Source organism: Lepisosteus platostomus, chromosome 11, assembly GCF_059453375.1.
Source record: "Lepisosteus platostomus isolate fLepPlt1 chromosome 11, fLepPlt1.hap1, whole genome shotgun sequence".
Taxonomy (NCBI): Eukaryota; Metazoa; Chordata; class Actinopteri; order Semionotiformes; family Lepisosteidae; genus Lepisosteus; species Lepisosteus platostomus.
In genome coordinates, this window is record NC_142621.1 from 9,255,559 (window position 1) to 9,278,180 (window position 22,622).

At 35.3% G+C, this 22,622-nt stretch overlaps 1 protein-coding gene across 1 annotated transcript in view; it reads left to right on the top strand.

Annotated features, from left to right (window-relative positions):
* Window positions 1–8,429: 8,429 nt before the first annotated feature.
* The window catches only part of LOC148651954 (dihydropyrimidine dehydrogenase [NADP(+)]-like), a 200,380-nt gene continuing 186,187 nt past the window's right edge, over window positions 8,430–22,622 (top strand). The window contains exon 1 of the mRNA XM_088598326.1: window positions 8,430–8,881. Within this exon, the coding sequence (XP_088454452.1) occupies window positions 8,843–8,881 (39 nt within the window). The 5' untranslated portion in view covers window positions 8,430–8,842. The remainder of the gene's footprint in view (window positions 8,882–22,622) is intronic.

Here is a 22,622-nt window from a genome sequence, read left to right on the forward strand (position 1 = left end):
AAAGGCCACATAAAATGTCATTAACAGGCTACTTCAAGATGCTTTTGAAAGGAAATGTCTTGCCTCACAAAGGGAATAGAAATGGAAGGAGATAAAACCACTTCCAATTTTCAAATACTGTATAAACCTTTTAAGGTATCAGCTTCTTCAGTTAAAAAAACGCTTGTGGGTTTTTTTATGGCATTTACTGTATTAATTCAGGGGGGAAAACAAAGATGATTATGTTACAGAAAGTGTGTCACACCCTATGCCTGAATCGCAAATTGAGCATTGGCTTTATTTCTGTGTGAGTTTTATTTTTATTAATCTTGATATAGCTAAAGACTCACTCGATACCGTTTGTTACCCAGTTTTCATGAGATGTTCCAAAATATATGGGTTCTGTGTGCGGGAATCATTTACTCAGGATAATCTCCACCAGAAAATTCATAGTTGTCAGGTGCAAATACATTTACTACGGACTATAAATGGTGAGAAAAATGTCTCAAAATGTAAATTAGATTTCTAAATGGAAAATGGAGTATTTATCAGAAATTTGGGAGGAAGTCAGATTCTTAACTTCCACTATCTTACATTTGTCTTTTCCTGCTATGTCATCTTCACCCTTGCAGCAGCTCTCCAGCTCATTCCTCATGAAAGAGAGGTGAGATTCTGTCACATGCTTACAGTTAGGCTGCCATTCCCTCCGCTGGGTGAGATACACCAAACGCTAACACATTTTTTTCTATAACACATATTTTTAGGATGTGACCAAACTATTGATACAGTGGTTATTGTGTTCATTTAGAGAATCTACAGTATACTCCTGGAGGTCTGCAACATATCTCTTGCCCTCAGAATTTAATACCATGTATCAATGTATTGCTAAAATAAAGTTTGGACTCAGATAATGTGGAAAGCAGAAGCAGACATCTGTACATGGTTTCACACAAAATTAGAGATTAAACAGAATAAAAAGGCATAAAGATACCACATTTGAACTTACATGTCAGAAATTACTGTGATTATCATACACAACTTCAGAATCAAAGTGATAGGTACTGTAGAGTCACAAAGAGTTTTAAGTGACAATTTGAGAGTTTTGTGTATAAATACAAAATTGACAAGCATATGAAAATAAGATTTATTGTGGATTTAAGATCTTGATTTCAGTTCTCTCTCCAATAAAACCAGTCTACATAATAGTAAATAATGATCATTGTAGATACAGTATATGAGATACAGGGAGTGTACTTGGTAAGATTTTGAAAAAAATAGTTTAAAAAACAAAACAAGCCTCTTTAGAAGGCTATTTTGATTTGTGTATTGGTTTTGGAGAATAATAATTTTGTAATGGGTTTGGATTTGGTAGTAGATCATATGTGGTATAAGTTTGTTATTTTTTAATATTTTGTGATCACAACCTTCTTCAGATTGATTACTCCTTGTGGTTTGTACTGTAGTACTGTGCAGCGTTCTAAAGCTTTAAGTAAACTCATACTCCTTTAGCTGGAGACATAGAAAACATGAACTCTTGGGGACAAAAGAGAGAACAAATGTTTCGGATCTGAAAAACAAGGTATTTGACAGTCAGGAAGCATTTCTAAATCTTCAAAAATGTGAACAGCAAGTAATCCACCTGCTGGGCTGATGAATAAAAATGAGCTTTGATTGAAATGATCTGATACTCATAATATCAGGTAGAGCAAAAGGAAAAATTGAAGTTGACAATAATTCTCTTCGGAGATTAATAAAAACAACAACAACATTGTGGCTTGTGAAATCATGATATCGCTTTATTCCATCATATATAATGATATGGAGGTCATGTACCCAGACATACAACCAAATGAACTCTGCTGAAACTTGTAGGTCCCTAAGCAGTTTTTCAGTGAAAGTGATTTTTCATAAATTTGTTTTATTATTGATAGGAATCTATTTCTTCCTATTACAGTTTTTACTTCAAAACAGTATACTAGCAATACACATTTCCTTATCTGATAGTAAACTGACAGTCATCAGAAACAGGTTTCAAAGGAATGAGAAGTTTTGAGTGGCTCAAGGTATTTAGTATCCTAACTGGTTATTGATTATTACAATATAGATAGTTGTATTATTTAGTTGTAAGCAAAAATGTGCACTGAAACACTTTTCGGGCATGATCATACCCAGTTCAAGGCTCAGTATTTGATGTTGGCTTTCCATTGAGTTGAAGCAAGAATTCCCTCTGAAACAAAAACCTTTATCATCAGCATGATCAACATCAGAGTTCAAAACTACTGTATAACTGCCAGGTGAGGCAAGTTCTGAATGATTTGAGACCTTCTATTTAAGCATTTACCATTTCTATGCAAAAAGCTTTCTTTTCTGTTTACCTTCATCTTGTCTCAAAAAATAATTTATTGTTTGAAAAAAATGCAAAAATAAACAAAAATGCAACATAATGTATAGTATTAGTAACCATTTCTGTTTATCCCGTATAAGTAAATTCTTATACTCTGTGTACTGTATATGCTGTGTGATGTAATTTGACTTCAGATTTTCTGTAGATTCACCTTTTTTACTAATCCCTTTGTTGATGGAAAAACCTAGCTGCAACCTGCTGTATGCCTGTGTGTTACATGTTTCACTTATTATGAATAAAACCTCTACGTACACCTATTTATACTATTTTACCTATTTTTCTTCATCTGGTTTCTTTTAAATCTGACTTTTCATGGACAGGTGGTTTCACTACGGTGGATATGGAATAACTCAGTCTATAAACAATAAGCATAATTGTGAATTGAATACCAGGTCCAATGGTAGGTAATTTTGCATACAGCCGAACTGTAACGGTGTGTATTTCTTTTGAAAAGCACATTGAACTTCATACTGTACACGGCATTGAAATTATGTTCTAATCTTATGTTTGACTAACCTCTAACCTGTTTCTCTCCAAAGACACATGCTCAGTTCCAGCTTGTGCCTTACAACACCCCCATTAATCATTTAGTTAATGGAACAACTTGTCCTTTGGTCTTAGAGGTCACAAAAAACAGTCTTATGCATGCTGTGACATCTCTGATCCCCAAGACCATTTAATTACCATTTGGCATACCACTGAAGTAAAAAAAACTAAAAACTTCTCTATCATGAAGCAGTGCTACTTGCCAGCTAATCTCTAATGGTACTTGATTTAACATCAACAAATGCTGCCAATACTTAATAGCTTGTTTTTCTAAAATGCCATGTACAGTAGGTTCATTTTTCAATAGCTAAAGATAGTTCCCTTCTAACACCATAGGTTAATAGTAAAGTAGGCAGGAATGGATGTGATTTGTGAATCTTAATTTTTTTTTACTTAGGTTATTGACTTCTGTGTTATCTCAAATGACAGGGACCGAGTTGTTTTAACAAAACAAAATATACAGATACAAGGCGGAGAGATGAGGCTAAGATTAAGCTACAAGACTCATGTTTATTTACAATAAAAATTGGGCACTGTTTACTGTACTGTATACACACAACCTAAACTGGTTTTTGTTTAAATCGTTATACACGGTATATTTATTATTCAAATAATGCTTTATGTAAAACTGTACATTATTAGATATGGGTAGCATGGTGGTGCAGAGGTTAGCATTGCTAGCTTTAACTCTGGGGCCCAGGGTTCAATTCCTTGGATGCTATCTGAATGGAGTTTGTATGTTCGACCCATGTTCGCATGGGTGTCCTCCAGGTGCTCTGGTTTCCTTTCACAAAGACATACAGAAAATCTGGCCCTGGTGTTTGTGTGTACCCCGTGATGGACTGGTGTCCTGTCCAGGGTGTACCCTGTCCTGCACCCTTTGCTTGTCAGGAAAGGTTCCGGCTTCCCTGTGACCCTGAATTGGAAGAAGTGTTTAGAAAATGGATGGATTCTTAGATATGAATAGTTGTGGTATATGCTGTCAAAAATATTTCATTAAAGAAATATTGTTCTTCAAAACAGAAGAGGAATACTTACATGGTAGCAGCTGTAAAGTGTTATGGTAGCAACAGTCACTTCAGGACTTCAGGATGAATTGCATAATTTACTCTAATGACATCATAAAATATACATTGTAATGAAACTTCTATATCCCAAATATTAAAAATGTATTTGTTGTAAAGAGTAATAACTTCTAATGATGCTGCAAATTAAGGAACATTGACAGAAAATATGTGCACATTCATAGTCTCATTAAAGATATTCAGTCATTTTAAATGAATGAATAATGGTACTGAATCAAATAACTGTTTTTCTTTTCTATTGGCATAAAGTGTTTTTATCTTCCTCCCATTCTCTGTATTCTGGAAGATAAACTGCTAAGCATGTAAGGGAAAAAATCTGTCCAAGCAAAGATCTATTACATGACAGTGATGTTGTTAAACGTTTTAGAATTTAATAAAGGTTTTTTCGCACATATCTACAGTATGGGTTGCTACTCTTTTGTGATTAAAATTGGCCATCTGTGCTGCTAACCATATTATGTTTTTAGAACTTAGTTTATATGTGCTATAAATTAATTTTGGCTGACATTACTTCACCTGATGAAAGAATGACATCCCCATAATCAAAGATCAACACATTGATGATGAGTCAGCAAAAGCCAGAATCTTTGTTTGTGAGGTGAAAAGGGTGATGTGTTTAAATATACATAAATCAATCCATTATCTACACTTTATCCTTGAGCCTACAAAACATGTTGTCCAGGTTCAAATGCCACATGAGTGTGAGTATCCAAACTGCTGAGGTGTACTGATACAGTATATGCAGCCATCAATTTAATGGTTATGCATGTATGAGGTTAATCTGACAGGTGAAAATCTTAATGGATAGATATACATAATACTTTCTTCACCCTTACTTATTATATTTTGATATACAGGTACTCATTTTAAATAGGAAATCCTGAACCGTTTGATAGTGCCTTGATGATTAAAATAGCCAGATAGTACATATGGACAGAAATATGGCATGCATTTCACAAACTTTAGAAACTGCATTTGGCATATTTGAATTATAAGTAAAGGAAAATGGAAAAGGTTAATGCAACACTTTTATTCAGACGCCAAACTGGCATAGTGTTGATATGATTCCTTATATTTTTTCTACCCATAAAAACCTTTTTTATATTAATGAATTCCTGTTGGAAATAACAGGCTTCTCCTGAGCCATGATACCTATCAGCATCTATGACTGAAGGGCTGTTCACAAACTGCACCAGATAACTGTGGTACACAGAAAAGCTTCCCAGTCCTCGATAATTTCAATATATATGGATAAAAGAGTATGCATTTTTATACTCTTATTATATTAAGTAGTGTCAGGCACATAACAATTACATGTTAAACTGGTGTTTGATTTCCCATATTTTTCTAAGAATAACATTTTGCTCCTAATGTGCTGGAAGGATATCATGCATTCATTCATAAATTTACATTAGACTGTATGACTTGTGCATTTCTGCAATTAGCTCAATCCCCTTTAAGAAATGTGAAACATTTGTGCAGAGATTAATTGTGAGTAATGTCATACTGAAAGTGGCAGTATTCATTATTTGTTCAAATTACACATCCAGATGTTAACAGGTGTGTAATAACCAACACATAATTTGTTGTTGGTTTTCAAAGAACAACCTGAGAAACTAAATTATATTGGATTTCAAAATGCTTCACTCTCTGAATAATCCATGAGAAGGATGTCCTTTTTTAGGCTTGATTTTATTTGGTATTTTATTCTACATACTGTATTTGATGGTTCAAAGCTGCTTATTCAGTGTATGTTTCAATGATGACTTTCAGTCATCAAATAATCAGTTTAGTTAGACACTGGTCTGCTTCCAACTAATTAGAATAATCAAGGATCTACTATTATTTACAAGCTGTTAAAAGAGGCATAGTACTTGTTTAAAACTCACTGGAACTCACTGAAATTCTTAATCTGCCCTGGGATTGTACTGTACTGTACAGTATGTCCATGCATCTGTGGTTCTGCATTACAACTTAATTTTATTGCCATAGTCTAGAATGGACAATGGCATGTGAGAATAAAAGGTGAAAAGTGTAAGTAAACCATAAAATGTACATTTTCATGTAATCTGTCTATTGACTAAAAACATTAAAGAAAAAAAAACATTAGAAAGCTGAGAAACCAAAGGAGGTCATTAGACCCATTCAGCCTTTTTAATAGTTAGTATCTAATAGGATCTCATCTAGCTGTTTTTGAAAACAAGTCAGGGTTTGGGCTTTAACAACATGGTGGTTTATCTCTTCCCATACTCATACAACCCTTTGTCTAAAGAGGTGTCTCAAGTTCTTGGTTCTAAATTGGAATCACACAGGTGACAGACAGCACTAGTGAAAAATCTGCATACCGGTGCATACAGTACCTTCTAATTTAAAGAATGTTTCAATTAATGAATCTGATTTTATACAAAAGAATGAATGCAGTTTGTATAAAGAAATAATGTACTGTAGCTGCACCATTCCATACCATATTAAAATGTCTAATTTTATTATTTTTATGCTAATATACAGTACCATATCCAACACTATTGTGAAATCGCTAAAAATGAAAAAAAAAAGTTTTTCTTTAATTGGAGATTTATTTCTACTTTGCTCCTTATCCCCTGTGTTTACTTCTACTACTGTATGTTTCTACACACGATATTTTGTGCAGCATAAGTTATCAGTCTTATAACACTCTGTTAAGCCTTGACAATACTCAAGGTATAACAGATGCATGAGCCGTAATTATTGAACACAGCGGTGGGCTTTAGGGGAAAATGGAGCTCTTTCTATAACAGATGTGTCAATAAAAAAATAAATAAATAAGTTTTACATAAAACTGTAAATTTTCTTTAGTTAATCTGCTGCTCTGTGGCTACAGAATGGCTGTTCACATCTGGACACTGTCAACAAATGTTCCTCTCCAGAGCTGTTGAGCTTTCATGACTCCAGTAGGTCTAAAAAAATGGGGGGGTGGCAATGGGAAAATTCATCCATCCATTTTCTTACTACTTCCTCCAATTCAGGGTTGCAGGGAAGCCAGAGCCTATCCAATAGGCAGGTCACACCCTGGATAGGATGCCAGACAGACACAAACAAGGCCAATATTCTCAGAGGCCAAATAACCTATAAGTATATCTTTGGACTGTGGGAGGAGACCAAAGTACCTGGAGGAAACCCATGCAAACATGGGGAGAAAATATGAACTTCATGCAGACAGCACCCCACGTCCTGAATTCAAACCCAGGACCCTGCATTGTGAGGGAGAAATGCTAACCACTGTATCACCCTGCTGCCCTAAAGAAAATATCAGCTCTTCAGCATGTAACGTGATTATAAAATGCATTTTCTGTATGTCAGAAATAGTGATTACAACTTAAAATGTTTTTTTAGAGGTCTATTCACAATCATTGTTTTGTGGATTGTGTATTCTTGTTAAATACAGTATAAAAGGGGGAAAAATCAGTTCATTAAATCAAACCAAATAATTTTAGGTCAGTTGCCTTCTGCCACCTGTCTTCAGTGAGTGTAATTGTCATGTGCCCCTGATTGTGATCAGTTAACATAAAAAATTAGATTTTTACTTAGTAAAAATACTTTTAGACAATGCCTATTCAATGCAAAAAGATGAGAGTGATGATTATTGAATCTTATACCATATACCATTTTTTGCAAAAATCTTATGTGTTGCAATATTTCTTAATAAAGTATTGAACATGTTTTTTAGCAACAAATGTTGCATAATACAAGCATCTTATGGACTGATGTCTATTATAAGTAGATGTTTTCAACATATTAGAAAAAAATATTTAAGATTTCTTTTTTCATTTACTGTATGTCACACATAATTGTATGAATATGTATTTTTACAATAAATAAAATAGGCCAGAGATTTGATTTGGAAATATGTGTACTTGAGGTCATTATTGAGGTGGAAAGCCAAATATACATTTAATCCTAGGATGACTGCATACTGCACACACTGTTTTTAATAAAAAGGCATGATAATACATCTGTGTGTTTTAGCCAGTCTAAAATCAGTCAAAAAAAAGGATGTAAAGTGTAATTTAAAAGGTAGATTATTCTCTGCTTTCGCAAAAAAAGTTACCAAAACATACAGTACTAACTGTCCAATACATTGTTGAGCAGACGACTACTGTATCTTTTCATTATTAGCTCAAATTCCCATTTTCTGATTAGGTACTGTGTAGCACATCATTTAAAACAGCCAAGAAAAGCTAAATCATATACATTCTCTTTGATCGTGGTCCGTTAAGACGTTCTGCTGGGTAATGTTCATGAATATAGAAGCGTATCCAAACGTACTAGACTGAACTTGTTTACATAAAAAAAACTTATCTACTCGACCGCTCAGTCAGCCAAAGCCCTCCCACCTTTTAGTAATACGCCCTCCACACAAAACACTAGTACAAACGTTCAGTAAAGTTTGTAGCAGAATGCCTCACTCTGGGATCTACCATTACAATCACAGCATAGATTTAACCAAAATACTGTAGTACCGGAAACGGGATTACTTATTTTACTTTAATACAGCTGATGTTTGTTTTGGCACCACAAATAATCGGTGCGGTGCTGTCAGTGAATTTTTTTTATTATTGTTTCTTAAACAAATCTCCAAAACATACCTCAGAAAAATAATTTCGATATTGCAAACACGGAAAACCCGGAACTAAATGGATTAGTCTTCTCTTTTAGATGTTGCCTGCTACTCTGTACTTGATGAAGCAATAAGGACTTTAAACAGTTCAGTGAGACTGTTGAATTGCGTTTTCTGTTCTTCGTTTATTTCGTTAAAAGCTCACTTTCCTTGAAAAAAAAAAACCGAAGCATGGCTAGAATGCTGAGCAGGGACCTCCGGGACATTGAGGTACAAAACATCTTACTGGGGCTCTGAGACTCATCTCTAACTCTTTTATTGCTGTCACCTTTACTTCTGTCACTGTTTCCTTAATAATCAAATTATTATTATTATTATTATTATTATTATTATTATTATTATTATTATTGCAAGAGTGTAGCTGTTGACATTGGTGGGTGACGTTACAGACTTTCTCACATTTGTTTCGGACAGCTAATGACAACCTTGGCACGATAGTGCTGTACCTTACAAAATAATGATAACTTTGTATTCCATTTTTTACTTACTGTACGTTCAGTAAGCCAGAGATAGGGAGCTAAATAGAAAAGCCAGCAGAAACGTACAGTCAAACGCTGACTGCTGTTAATGTCCAGTGCTGAGCTGTGTGTGTTTAGTCATAAAATGTGCACAGTGTCGTTTTCGTGTAGTTGCAAGAAAATATTTGTATCCGATATAAATTACATGAAAAAGGTTTGAAAAGCGGATTAAATCGCTTGATGTCAAGATGCAGTTTTAGTTTAAATACACAGGGAACGATGCACCCCTACTCTATGTGATCGTTCATGTTTTAAGGCTTAGTTCACACTAAATTGCTGAAAATCACGATCCAGGTTACAGTTGTTGTAAACAACACATTTGTACATGACTGCTTAGATTGCACTTCACATGTCTCTTTTCCCATAGTGTATTTACAAATTGTGCAAGGAAGCTGTTAGCAATGACCGTTCACGCTGTTCATCAAAACTATGTTGTTTCATTACTCATTTCGTCATCAGCAAACTTTTAAGGGTAGGTTTAGTGGCTTTTCTTCAAAGCCTGTCCCGTGGGGATTTCGGAGTAACCGAAATCACATATCGGAATCATCTGTTTTTTCTTGTTTCTTACAACAAAACTAGAAATGATTTTACAAAAAATAGATAACCGAATTACTTACAAAAATTACAAGGATTAACTATACATACTCAAATTACATAAGGTCTTACTCTGTGAGTTTACTTTTTACATATACAATGTTGTTTTCGAATTTTTGTTTGAAATGTTTCCAGCTTCTTACTTGATGTACTTTGAATAAGATACTGTATAAATAGCACGGCAGTGGGCTAAGGTCCACTGACCACACGTACAGTATATTTCTTCAAGTCGCATACTGTATACAGTATGCAAGAACTGAGAGTTTTAGGAGTTCATAAACATATATTTTAGGCTACAAAAAATATTATGTGTTCAAGTAAGCAAGTACAAAGACCTATGAAAATAATTAGTAGAGACGTGTTAACTGTGTTCTACTATTTGATTGATCAATAATAATAAATTAGGAACAAAAACTAGTGCATTTCTTCACTATGTGTCAGTGCAAAGCTTTTTTGTCGAGAGTGATACAGAAATGTATCCCCTATAATGTCAAATGCCACAAAATATTTTTGAAATATCTTGAATTTTATTAAATGAAATAATTTAAAAGGTTTATATTGATTGGCAAGTTAATTGGTACAAGTTAAAGTCTATTGTGTCTTATACAGTATGCAGGTCTGGTATAGGTATTGTTCTTCTTTTTGTATTAATATAGTTGGCAATAAATAATGCATTTAATTACAGTAATTTCAGCCAATAGTCTGAGGCAGCAACTTTACAAAACATTGCCTGAAACCTGGCATACTTAGGATGTAAAATACTTCTGCTTCCACTACAATATAAATGTATATCAATGGCAAACATTATCAGTATCTACCATCTGTCATGCAGAAGGTGCTAAAAGAAAGTAACTAAATCTGTCTAATCAAGAACATCTACATACATTTTATTTTCATTAACACATAGGCAGGCCTGCTGTACTTTCAGGAACGTGCACTGTCTGTAGTGAGAAGCGCATTGAACAATATTTGGTTGAGTAATATTATACCACCAGAAGAAAGTCTATGATCTTTATTCACCTCTGTGTAAGGACCTGCTATTTTTTTGCTTTCAGTGTTATTTTCTAAAAACAATGCATTTGGATTATAGCAGTTGCATAAAACTTTTTTTGTGTGTGTGGATTAGGTTAGGAGGCAGCTTGGTGGTCAATAGCGATTGACTTTGGAGAAGAAGCAGTTTCCTTGTTATATCCAAAGTTGATTATGAAAGCTTTAAGAATACTACCATACTTTTTACCATACTTTCAGTGCTATGTAGGACAGAACTGGTAATAGATATCACTTAATTTATTATGCCATTTTTGGTTTTAGTTAACTTTTTACTATGTTTTGTGTGTTTAATTCAAAGATTGGTACCCGATTGTTGTTTTCTTGTTTCTTATGAAATTAAAAAAAAAGTTTTCATGACCTTCCAAAGACCTTAAATCATTCCCCTTTTCCTTAAGAAGCACAAAGGCTAACCACAGATTCCCTGTTTCCGAGGAATCTTGTTCTGAAAGATGAGAAACCCATGATCATTGACAAGAGGACATTTTAAGTCTACTTTTGCAGGATGTTGCCGTTTGGTTTTCAAACTGCAAAGCACAGTTGACTAATGATAAACCCTTGTGTGAAATGTTATTGTAGGAAAGGCAGGGGCAAGTGGAATAAGTTCTGGAACAACAGCAGTATTATCATTGTGGCAAGCACTAATCAGTGATGACATGGTAGAGATAATATGAGGCTTTGAATCAGTTGATGAAGGACAGAGGTTTCTGAGTTTGACACTTGAGCACTACTTACTTGGACCAAACTGAACTGCAGTACGCTCATATTTTTTGTAGTTTTGTAGAGCAGAGCCATGTGTCCACAATAGCATCAAATTCAATACATTAATGCTGCTATATTTTTTTTGCAATTTTTGCAATCTTGGTCACTTGTTCAATCATAATTCTAATCTAAATTGTACCAAAACTAGGCTCTTTGAGGTTAATTGCTGGCATTTAAGCTATTAATTTTACTACTTCTTCTATTGCATTAGTATGTTGTCATGCCAGATAACTACAATCTCACTGGCAGAGTACACTCTTATCAGGCCACCTTTGACCATCTATGCACTTCATTGTAAGTGGAAAAAAGTAGAAATTGAGTTTTTATGCTCAGTGTGTCTTTGAAGTATTATAGCAAGGAGGCACTAATTAAGGCAGAATCTGTTCAGCAGAGCAAGTTTCTAGAATTATGTCTAAACATGAAGAGATGAGTTATATGATGAATATTTGCTTATTGTGTTTATCGTATCAAGCAATATATTTGCTCCTGCTACCAGCTGCTTTCACGTATGTGTTTGTGCACAATCAGAGGTGCACTGGATTGGCTGTCTTATACAGTATATATACTGTATTAATTTTTCAATGTGTCATTGGGCTATAACCACATTTTTCTTGCATCTGGAATGGTGAAAAGAAGACTGTATATATTTTTCTCCCCCACATTCCATTTTTATGTTGTGATTACCACACATACTGTAGCAGAGTTACCTATAATTGGAACAGCAAAGGGAAATCACAGCTGTCCAGAAATTCTGTTGGTTACTACACAATACACCAAGAATACCTTGACCAACCCAAGTGTTCCTAGTCCCAGTTGTACTTTATACCATTTCTTGGAGAATTCAATTTTCAGTTGATTAATGACCTACTGTAGCCAATTTTCATAATATGTTATCTTGACAACAGGGCTCAGACTGTTCTTTTAACCCTGTGGTTGAACTGTTTGTTGGTTGAACCACTGTTTGAACCACTTTTGATACCCCTTACCCAATCAAGATTAATCATTTGTGGTTCCTTGCTGTATTTCACATTTTGGTAATGCCATCAGATAATTTTTGCCTTCAGCCAATACTGTATGTCTGTCCCTGTATCTAGCTGACTGTTCTTGGTAACTTCAAGATAAAGAGTGAGAGCATTGAAGAGTTCACAGGACCATACTGTTACCTCTAACCTCAAACAGTACATGGCCTCTTTTGTTTGAACAAATAGAAGTCAGATTACTTCTTTGCTTTATTCATAAGATCAGCTGTGACAAAGGGAAACTTTAGGATGCAATGTAAAACAACACCAAACACATAGTGGAGGACACAGATACAGAAGGCTGATATTTACAACACGTTCTGTCATACCTGTAATCCATGGAATTTAATGTTAATTTTTACATTCATCCACTTTTTCCAATTCAGAGTCGGAGGGAATCTGGAGCCTATCCTGGTAAGCAGTGGGTGAAAGACAGGGTAGCCCATGGACAGGACACCAGTCCATCACTGGGCAGAGATGTCCACACTCACATCTTGGGCCAATTTTCCCAGAGGCCCATTAACTAACAGTATATTTTTGGACTGTGGGAGGAAACTCGAGCACCCAGAGAAAACTCATGCAAACACAGGTACTGTAGAACATACAGGACAAACTCCACACAGATAGCACCCCAGGTCTTGGACCCAAGACCCCAGCACTGCAAAGCAGCAATTCTGAACAGTGTGTCACGCTCCACCCATATTAATGTAGTGTGCTGCCCTAAAAGAAAATCACATTTGTTTTTGGTATTGGCTTAGTAATTTGCCTAGAGTGTTTTGATCAATTAATTTAGGATATTAAAAACTTGGCTGTATATTAGAAGCTGTAGCTGAGGCTGTATATTAGAAAATGTGTTGTTAGATCACTAGTTTAGAAAGATGAGAAGGATTCTTTTACTGCTGAAGATGTTGATGTTATTCTGAATGAAGCCAGAACAGCCTTGATTGAATTGAAGTGTACCTTCTACAGTTCATACTTAACAAAGTATGATGGCTGAATTTAGTAAAGATAAAATATTCCATGGTTTAGTGACACAAACTACCTCCAGTGTAATATGGATGTAAGTGGGTACTCTGCCTTTTTTTAACATATTTACTTATGGTGCAGTGGCAACAGTGCTGTGACCTCACTGTTCATAGTGCGCATAAGATGTAGTCTAAATGATTTCAGCCTGCCTTAGAAGTGCCTTTCTAAATGTCCAAATAATTGCCAGCTCTGGAGCAATTAAATTGTAATTTTTTGGGATTCCTGTCAAAAGTTAAATTATAATATTTCAATTTCTGGACGTACTGCATGTGTGCCTTTATGTGCATAAAATTCATTAAAATGATCCCAGTTTGCAATTAGTGTTCATTAAAAAAAATAGGAGAAAGGCAGAATTTATACAAAGAGGCATTCTGTGTGTTTTAATCCTGACTGTGATTGCTGTGAGAACCTCTGTTTTTCAGAGGAACCCTGATTAAAAACTATGTTCTGACATTAAAAAGTCAAATTAAAACTACTGATATGTAAATCTGATTAATTTAAAAAGTGTGTATTTAAATGAATCAAGACTGTTTTAATCAAATTTGAAGATAACTACTGTAGCTACAGTATAATAACTTCTGTATATTTTAAGGTAGTCACCTGTGTTATTTTTTAAACTTTGAGTCTATATATTTAAATATGGTATACAGTATGGAGGAATAATATAGGACTTTCATTTTAAAATATTGAAACGTTAGATCAATGTTTCTGTAATATAATTTGCTGATGTGCTCCACTTATAAAAATAACTTCCCACATTCTAAATTATTGTGAATTCTCAACTTTATTACTTTTCAACTGTTTTCAGTGTTACAGGATGTTGCACTTTAAATTATATTATTTTGATTGGGTTGCTTTGTCCAGATTGGCAGTCAAGTTAGATCATTGCATTATGCCATGACAGTGATTTGTTTCATGACTTTTAAAATATCATCCAGTCACACATGCTGCTATGAGGCTATTTTTTTAGAATATTGCTATGGAATGGAACAGTATGTATATAACGTAAAGTGTAGGCATGCATAAATTAAATCTATGCATAATTAAAATAAATTATGTATGATGCACTGGATGTACTGTACCTCATATAGTTTAGTTACTTTATTTTCTCTGAAGGGAAGAAACAGACAACATCTTATTTAAATAAGAAAAGGTGTTATTTGGTAACAAGTTCAGGAGGAGGTTAAATTATAATGTTGCCCTTCTGTTCTCCTACAGTACGTATATATACTGTGCTCCCTGGCAGCACAAAACTACATCTTTTCTGGCACCCCACACTCCACCCTAGCTTCTCTGTCGCAACATGCTCCATGATTCATTCCTTGACAGGAGTGTTGTGTGTCCTAAGGTCAGCACTGTCATTTCTTCAGCCTGGCAAATTAACACCCAAGTATTAAGTACGTTATGCTTTACATTTAACATTTGTCAGTTCATTTTGTTATTAGAATTTGAAGCTCTGATAGAAATGACTCTTAATTTGTGTTCACAAGTATTATAAATATATATATATATTATTTAAACCAGGCATAATTGTTACGATTGTTTTACTTTTACCTTCTAGTATGGAATGTGATGGTACATTAAGAAAGAACTAGAGAAATAACCAGAACGTTCAGGCATACTGATTTGCACAAACAAATCAAAGTTTATGATGATGATTTAAAATAAAGTCGCTTCTAAGAATATTCTGTGAGATGGATGAAAAGAGGTCTATATACAGTACGCTTGGTTATTTAACTCTGTTTATTTTTAACCCAGCTGAAAGCGTTGCTTTGAGCTGCTGATCAGAATTTCTTTATTCCTGGTCAAAGTGTGAGGTTAAAAGTGCTTTTTGAGTAGAGGTTTTCTTATCATTTGTGTTTGGCATTGAACAGCAGGACATGTGAGTTCCTGCACAGCAATTTTACCTTTTAACTACCTTAGGAGCTGAAAGTAAATTAGATACTCTGATAAAAAAAAAAACATAATGGAAGCAAGCAAAATACATTATGTAAAAGCTATACTGTATTTTATTTTGTCTTTATTATGTTGTTTAAGTGAAATTTCAGCATTAAAGGAGTCAGTTCAATGAAAATCAGTCAGCACAACACCGAAGAAAGGACTGCATCTGGTGTTATATATGAAAAGTCACACAGCGCAGTTTTGGCCATCTGTTGCATTACCAGTCTTGTAGAGGCAGTTGGCTTCATTGGCAGTATTCAGCAAACATGGAGCTCAGGATACTGAGTGACATGTGAATAGATGGTCTAGTAATTTCACTCCTGGCTAAGTTTGGTTTGATTGCTCTTTTAATCAATCAACACAAAAGGATCATCTTCATTCCTGTCACCACAAGGTAGGGTTCCCTGTGAGCAGCAGTGTCATAGCATGTCCCTGTGCAACTGTGTGCTGCTCAGTGTAATTTACTGGCACCTCTGTTCCCAGGGGACAACATTTCACCTGATCGCATGTGACCCTCCATCTTGTGCAATTTTGATCTACAAACTCAATCCCTCAATAGAGCTCATACCCCTGCCTGCAGGCTGAACTCCTGCTGTAATACCCATGGTGTGCTGAACCTCGTTTCACTGTGGAAAAGATGAGGCCCTCTATTGTAGAGCCCGAGCAGGATTTCACTTTGGTTGATTTGCCTTCTGTTTCTGTGCTAATTGTTTTAAACCTTGACACATTCAGGACAGTTTATAAACAGCATTTAGTAAAGCTTTGGCTCATGTTGCCCATTACTTAATTAACTCCTTTACCAAATGCACTGCTGATATCAGACAGCTTTAGTTTTCTCCTCTCCCTTATGTAATACATTTTTAGTGTGCTAAGATCACAGAAATTAAGGCTAATATCATGTACATATTGCATGTATCAGCAAAATGAGCACAATGTGTTGAATGGCTCCCCTTCATTTTTAACATTTTTAAGTTCTTAATTTATGTAAACAAAGTTTGAGATGCATTGACAAATGTTCTCCTGCATTGCAAGTAGTTGTTGCATTTGATGACTAAATTGTACTGTATGTGATGTACAGGAGTACAGTTGGTGTGAAAGAAAGAAAAACACTAAGGGTGAGTAGGTAATCTCCGGTTCTTATAAGTACTGCTTGGCTACCCTTATACGTGGCCCCTTATGGCTACATGCCAAATTTCATTCTTCTGTAGTCGATACTGTATGTTTGCATCAACAGGCCAAGCAAAGTGCCTGGTGACCCATCCTGTATGTTAATGTAGCAGTAAGTGAAGTGTGAGATCTCCATGGAAACAAACAGTGGCCTACTGTGGCTAGCAAATGTGAGGACTTTGCAGTTGTTACCTTTCAGGTTTCTGGAGAGAAAAATACTTGTTTCTTTTTTAGGATATAACATTCTTCAGAGTAGATGTTACTTAAGTTTAGAAAGTTCTTTCTCAGCAACTTATGTTCATGATCTGTGGCTCTTCTATTCCAGCTTCCTTTCTTCACCATTAAAATACTGTATTTCTAACATGACATGATATTTCACCTTTCCTTCTTTACTTGTACATGTAAGTGTCATATTGTTTGTTCTTAGTTAATCCTAAATTGAGTGATTTCTGTAGTAAAGTTAGGTACTGTAAGTGTGTCTTAAGATTTACATCAATAGCTCTTTGGGGGAACCTACAATTTTTTTTAAATAGTGATGGTGTAGTATCGTTTCTTAGGATAACAAAAGGTTGAACGTGTGTTATGTGATTTCCTTATAGCACCAGGTGTGAAGTGTCTGGTACTTGAGTTGAAATTGCCAAAATGCCTTAAGAATCTGCATAAGCAGCCTTTCAAAAAGACAAGATTTTAATTAATGCAAAGCATTGAAACATACGACCACGTCCCTCTGTGTGTAATGAAGATCGCCTGCCTGCTATCGGCATGATTGAAGACAGCCTGTCTCTGAGAGAAGTTGCCTGGAGAATGAGATTTTCTGCTTCAGCAATCAGCAGACATATCCAGAGAAACCAGGAACCTGGCACTCTGAGGGACAGGCCTTGGCGACACACTGGCCTAGGACGGTCAAATCCGTCTGATCTATCAGTGTAATTGTTTTCAGACTGTAGTGATTACAGCATGAGAGATTCTAGGGAGAAATAACCAACGCATCAGTAGAATGACTGTGATTATCCATCTGCATAAAATGATCTGCATGCAATTCAGAGTTAACGTTTGCTCCACAAACAGTGGAGTGTTTTATTCACCAAAAAATATTGTTTTCAGTTCGACAGACCCTTTGGATGACAGTAAAATAGTTAATATTTGTATTGTGGTACTTTTCATCCCAAAGGATCCAAAGCAATTTAAATACAGGAGGTAACCTGTTTCATCAACCACTGAGTAATCACTGGCAGCCCCACTACACAAGCAGACCTGGCTCCTTTCAAGAAATGGATGGATGAGATTCTTGGATCAATTAGTTATTTACTACCAAACGGGCCTTGAAGGGCCAAATAGCCTTCTCTCCTTTGTAATGGTTCTTAGTTTTTATCAGGTAAAAAACAAATTGCTTCACCAGTTGAAATAAGAGGGAACTTTATGTAGGTCAGATTTTGCAATTCAAAAGGAGTATTTAGCTAGGACACGGAAGTTAACACTCCTACATTTATGCACAATGTTGTAAGAATTTTAATGAACAAGTCGTCAGTTTTACCTCTTTGCCAAAAGATTACTTACTAGTGAAACAACACCATTCCTACCGTTTATGGCATCCAAATACCAGTCAAGCTCAGTCTTTTGAAAGCTGATAAACTCATTCTAGAAGGTGGTTCTACTTTGTATGTGGAGATGTTATGGTGCATATTATGATCATTGTTGTGTTATTGTCAGCTAATGAGATGTAGAAGTAAGATGATGTGGAAAGGAATCTAACAAGGAAAGAAAAAAATCCCACAGTGACATACTGTACAGTAGCTGAGGCTGTTATAACACTGCCAGGATTTTGTAATGTTATCATTTTGGCAATGTGTCATGTTTCATAATGAAACTTAGTCCGATTCACATTTTTTAGATATCTAAGTTTAAAATCTTTGATGAAAACCATCAGACCTACTGTAAGGGTTGCATCTCTTTTTTTTACATCTGTATAATATCTTTGATGAGCAGATGAATTTGGGTGACACTCATGAGCCATGCAATTCAAGCACTCAGCACAAGAATCAAGCACTCTGCATTGCTAAGGTGAAGCAGAGATTACCATGCAATTAACTTGACACATTGTGATTCTCTTCGAGGTTTAGTTGTTACAAATGCAGGTTCACATCCAGATTGCTCTGTTTCTGATTTAACAGTTCTTGGCATTCACTTTGCCCTGTTTGATCAGCAACCACATGAATACATCACTTACAGCAGATTATGCTGCAGCAGCTTCTGAAGCCTTCATTGCTGGAGGTCACTCAAAGCACCTCATCCCCAAGGAGACAGATCTACACTCCTTCTATCCTTTTTTTTGGCCCATCTTCATGCTTGCTGTTACTTAAGCCATTAATGGTGAAGGTTTTTTGTCCATATACCAACATGAAAAAATACAGATCTTTTTCTATTTCACATACCTTTTGAAATTGGTTGTTTCTAATTATTATTCTTGTGTGTATTTTTTTTTATTAGGTGACCTTGTAGAATAATAAATGCTTTTTCTTTTGGTGATTCAACTTCCGTCTGTTTTCACTGCAAAAACAGTGAAAATTTAATTTTACAAATTTTCCAAACTACATTATTTATAAGTTTGATGTAACGTAATGCTGTGGGCTGTTATTAATAGTGTTCATCAAAGCAAAGACTTAAGTTAAACAAAAAGACCCAGGAATGATTTTGTATGTTTTTATATTAATAGGGCACTGTTAAACTAAATAATTTCAGCATTAATTAGCTTCATTAAAAGTTCTTGTTTTGATATAATATATATAGAGGTCACTTAATGTCACAATTAAATGACACATTTTTGTTTCCTTTCATGCAGTAATTGAATATTTGACAGTGAAATTGAAGCTCGTGATAAGCACAAGGAAATGGTTGTTCCTCATTAGATTCTCATATGTTCCTCATTAGTCTTCCATTTTACACAACACATAACATAATTTAAACCTAGTTTTCTGTACATTTTGTTCTCTTTGCAAGCATCCATTTCTTGCTAATATAAATAAAATTATTTCTCCTTACACCACGCTGCATGTGAAGTATTTCAAAGAAGTGTCTACTCGGGTGATTGGACCCACAGCTAGCACTATATGCAGTTGACCATGAACCTTTGGCCTAGGCAGTGAGGCAGTGCAATGTAACAGCATTTTGCTTTGCTCTCTCCAAAATGATTTTGCCATTCTGATTAAGACCATGGAGAAACTTACCATGTTTATATCAACATGCTGAAAGCAGGGTACATTAGAGTAAAAGAGGTATTAAGTACCATTTCCAAATGGTCAAAATCTGTAGGATAATCTGAATAAACTTGAGGACAGATCACGCTTCTGCCATGTTTCATTAGCTAGCACACTCGAAGGGCTCGAATGGGACAATCCCTCCAGCTACTCTCAGAAGATGCTTCCTTGCTGGATCATTGGTCTCTTATTGAAATTCCCATAACAGATCATACTTATTGTGGATGTTTGACTGGATTTGATAAACTCCATGTGCTAATCTTTAACCTTCTCCATCATACTGATTGACGGGCTGAACAGCAAGGTTCACTGAAATTCCAACAAATCAAAGTTCACAGTCATTGTCTGCAGAGAGTACTCTGGTTCGTGGTAGTGGTGGGGTGGTGGCGGGGTGCAGCAAATTTAAAACCTTAACTGGCATTTAAATCTGTTGCATTGATATAATTCTGTGATTCTATGTAATCCATTATAGATTTCTCAGAGTATTGTACTTACCTGCTAACTTTCAGTTTGACTTAAATACCTGCCCTTATACTGTATAATGTATAAAATTTGAGAAATTACAAAATGGTTCATGCACATTTTTTAATAGCTATTTTATTAAACACCCGAATACTCAAACTCAATACTTCTAAGGGAAAGATAAGTTACAGTAAATGTTAGCAAAACTGAAGAGAAAAATTAAACATTTTAAATATTTAAAGTTAATATCGCACAACTATTCAGATCTCTCCAAGATGCATGGATATCACTTACAATATGGACAGCACTTTTCAAGTCTTACCAGAGACCCTCAATAGAATTCAGGTCTTACGCCAGGACTTTGACTGGGCCACTCAGGGACAATCGGTTTTCTATTTTTAAGACAGTCCAGTGTAGCCTTGGCCATGTGTTTGGAATTATTGTCCCGTTTAAAGGTGCATCTTCATGCCAGTTTTAGTTCAAAAGGACGTTTTCATCAAAGGTTTGCCAATACTTTGCTTTATGTATGTATGTTCCCCATACAATTACTGGGTTATTACTGACCCATGGACATTGTCTTCCATCTGAGCCACTGAACTTTGTAGCTTTTTTCAAAGATGCCATTCGATTTTCCTACTTTCCAGGCCGCTCAGTTTTGGGAAACAACCTGATCTACTGTAGGTGGTATCTGGGTGCCTTAATTAAAGAGTGCAGCTAGATCTGGAGTGTCAAAAGTGGTTAAGGTGGCCAGAGGACAATTTCAACAAATGATATTAATTCCGCTTCTTCCCCAGAAATTGTGGAATCCTTATATATATACTGATATATTCACAAATTATCAGTGAAGATGTAATGATTTGGTTTGCAAAGCTGGGTGGATGGAGATCACAGTGTTTATTATGGCTCCTTGACAGCATGATGCTATAGAGACACCATTTTTTTCCTGCCACATATTTCAGCTAACTTTGTGCATAATTATGGCCTTAAGTTAATACATAACAACATGCATGACCACATGTTATACTGTATATTGCAGTAAGTACCATACATTGTACTGTGAGAAATACATCATGGATTTTTATGGTTACAGTTATTGAAAGTGGCTATTGTGCTGTCTCAAGAATCTAGGGACAGTAGTCAAATATCTAACAACTGTCAACATTTGCAGTTCTCCAGAGCTTCAAAGCAACAAAAGGAACTGAGCTATTTATTTAATGGAAGGGGGTCTGAGATGCATTGATCATAGGAGTCTCCTGGTTAGCCAGGTTCTGGTTAAATGAAAGTCTACAAATGAAGAATGATCAACAGAAAGAATAGAAGATAAAAAAGGCAGGCAGGCAGAGAATGAAGGAAGAGGACAGACAGCAAAATACAAGGAGAGAGAAGAAGAGACAATGTTACCCGGGAGGTCCTAGTTCTAATCAGCCAGATTTGAGTTGAACCTTGAACCTTCTTATGAGAGCTTGCCATGTCTGTTGGTTTTAGGTGATTTTATGTATAGATAATTCCTAGGCTAAAAACAGTCTTCTGTTTTGTGGATGCATTTTTAGAATTTTTAGATAGGTTTCCATCCAAATTATAATGAGAGATCCTGGTTTATACAGTAGGAGGGATTTAACTTTAGGTTAAATTCTGTTTGGTATAGAAAGCAGGTTTATCTTTTTTTTTGCCGCATTAGACATTATATAGGATTTGAATGCTTGGTAGCAGTCTGTTTTTTTTTTAGTTGTTCCGGATGTAAATCTCTGAGACGGCTTGTTTGTAAATAGAACAACTTGTTTGTTTGAAGTTTATGTTGTGTGTTATTTAGAGTGTCATTGTCATTGTTAATACATACAGTACTGTATTTGTTTACTGTATTTGCCTGGTTTATTAGTCCTTTCCCCAAAGCTGTGCCAGAGAACATACAATTCAGGTGCCTGTAATTACACCAACTGCTTGGGTATATTGCTGGCAAAATTTGTACAATATGGGGTGGTTGTGTTTTTTTAATTATTGATTAATCCACTCAGCCTGTTTCTGTATTTCTCTTTGTTTTCTAGCCCCTAGTTGTATTGTACAGTATCTGTATCTTAGTAACTTCAAATTCATTTATACAGCTCCAAGTCATAGTTTAGTTTAATGTTGATGTGTCTGTTTTTAGGTGATGACCAGAAGAAAA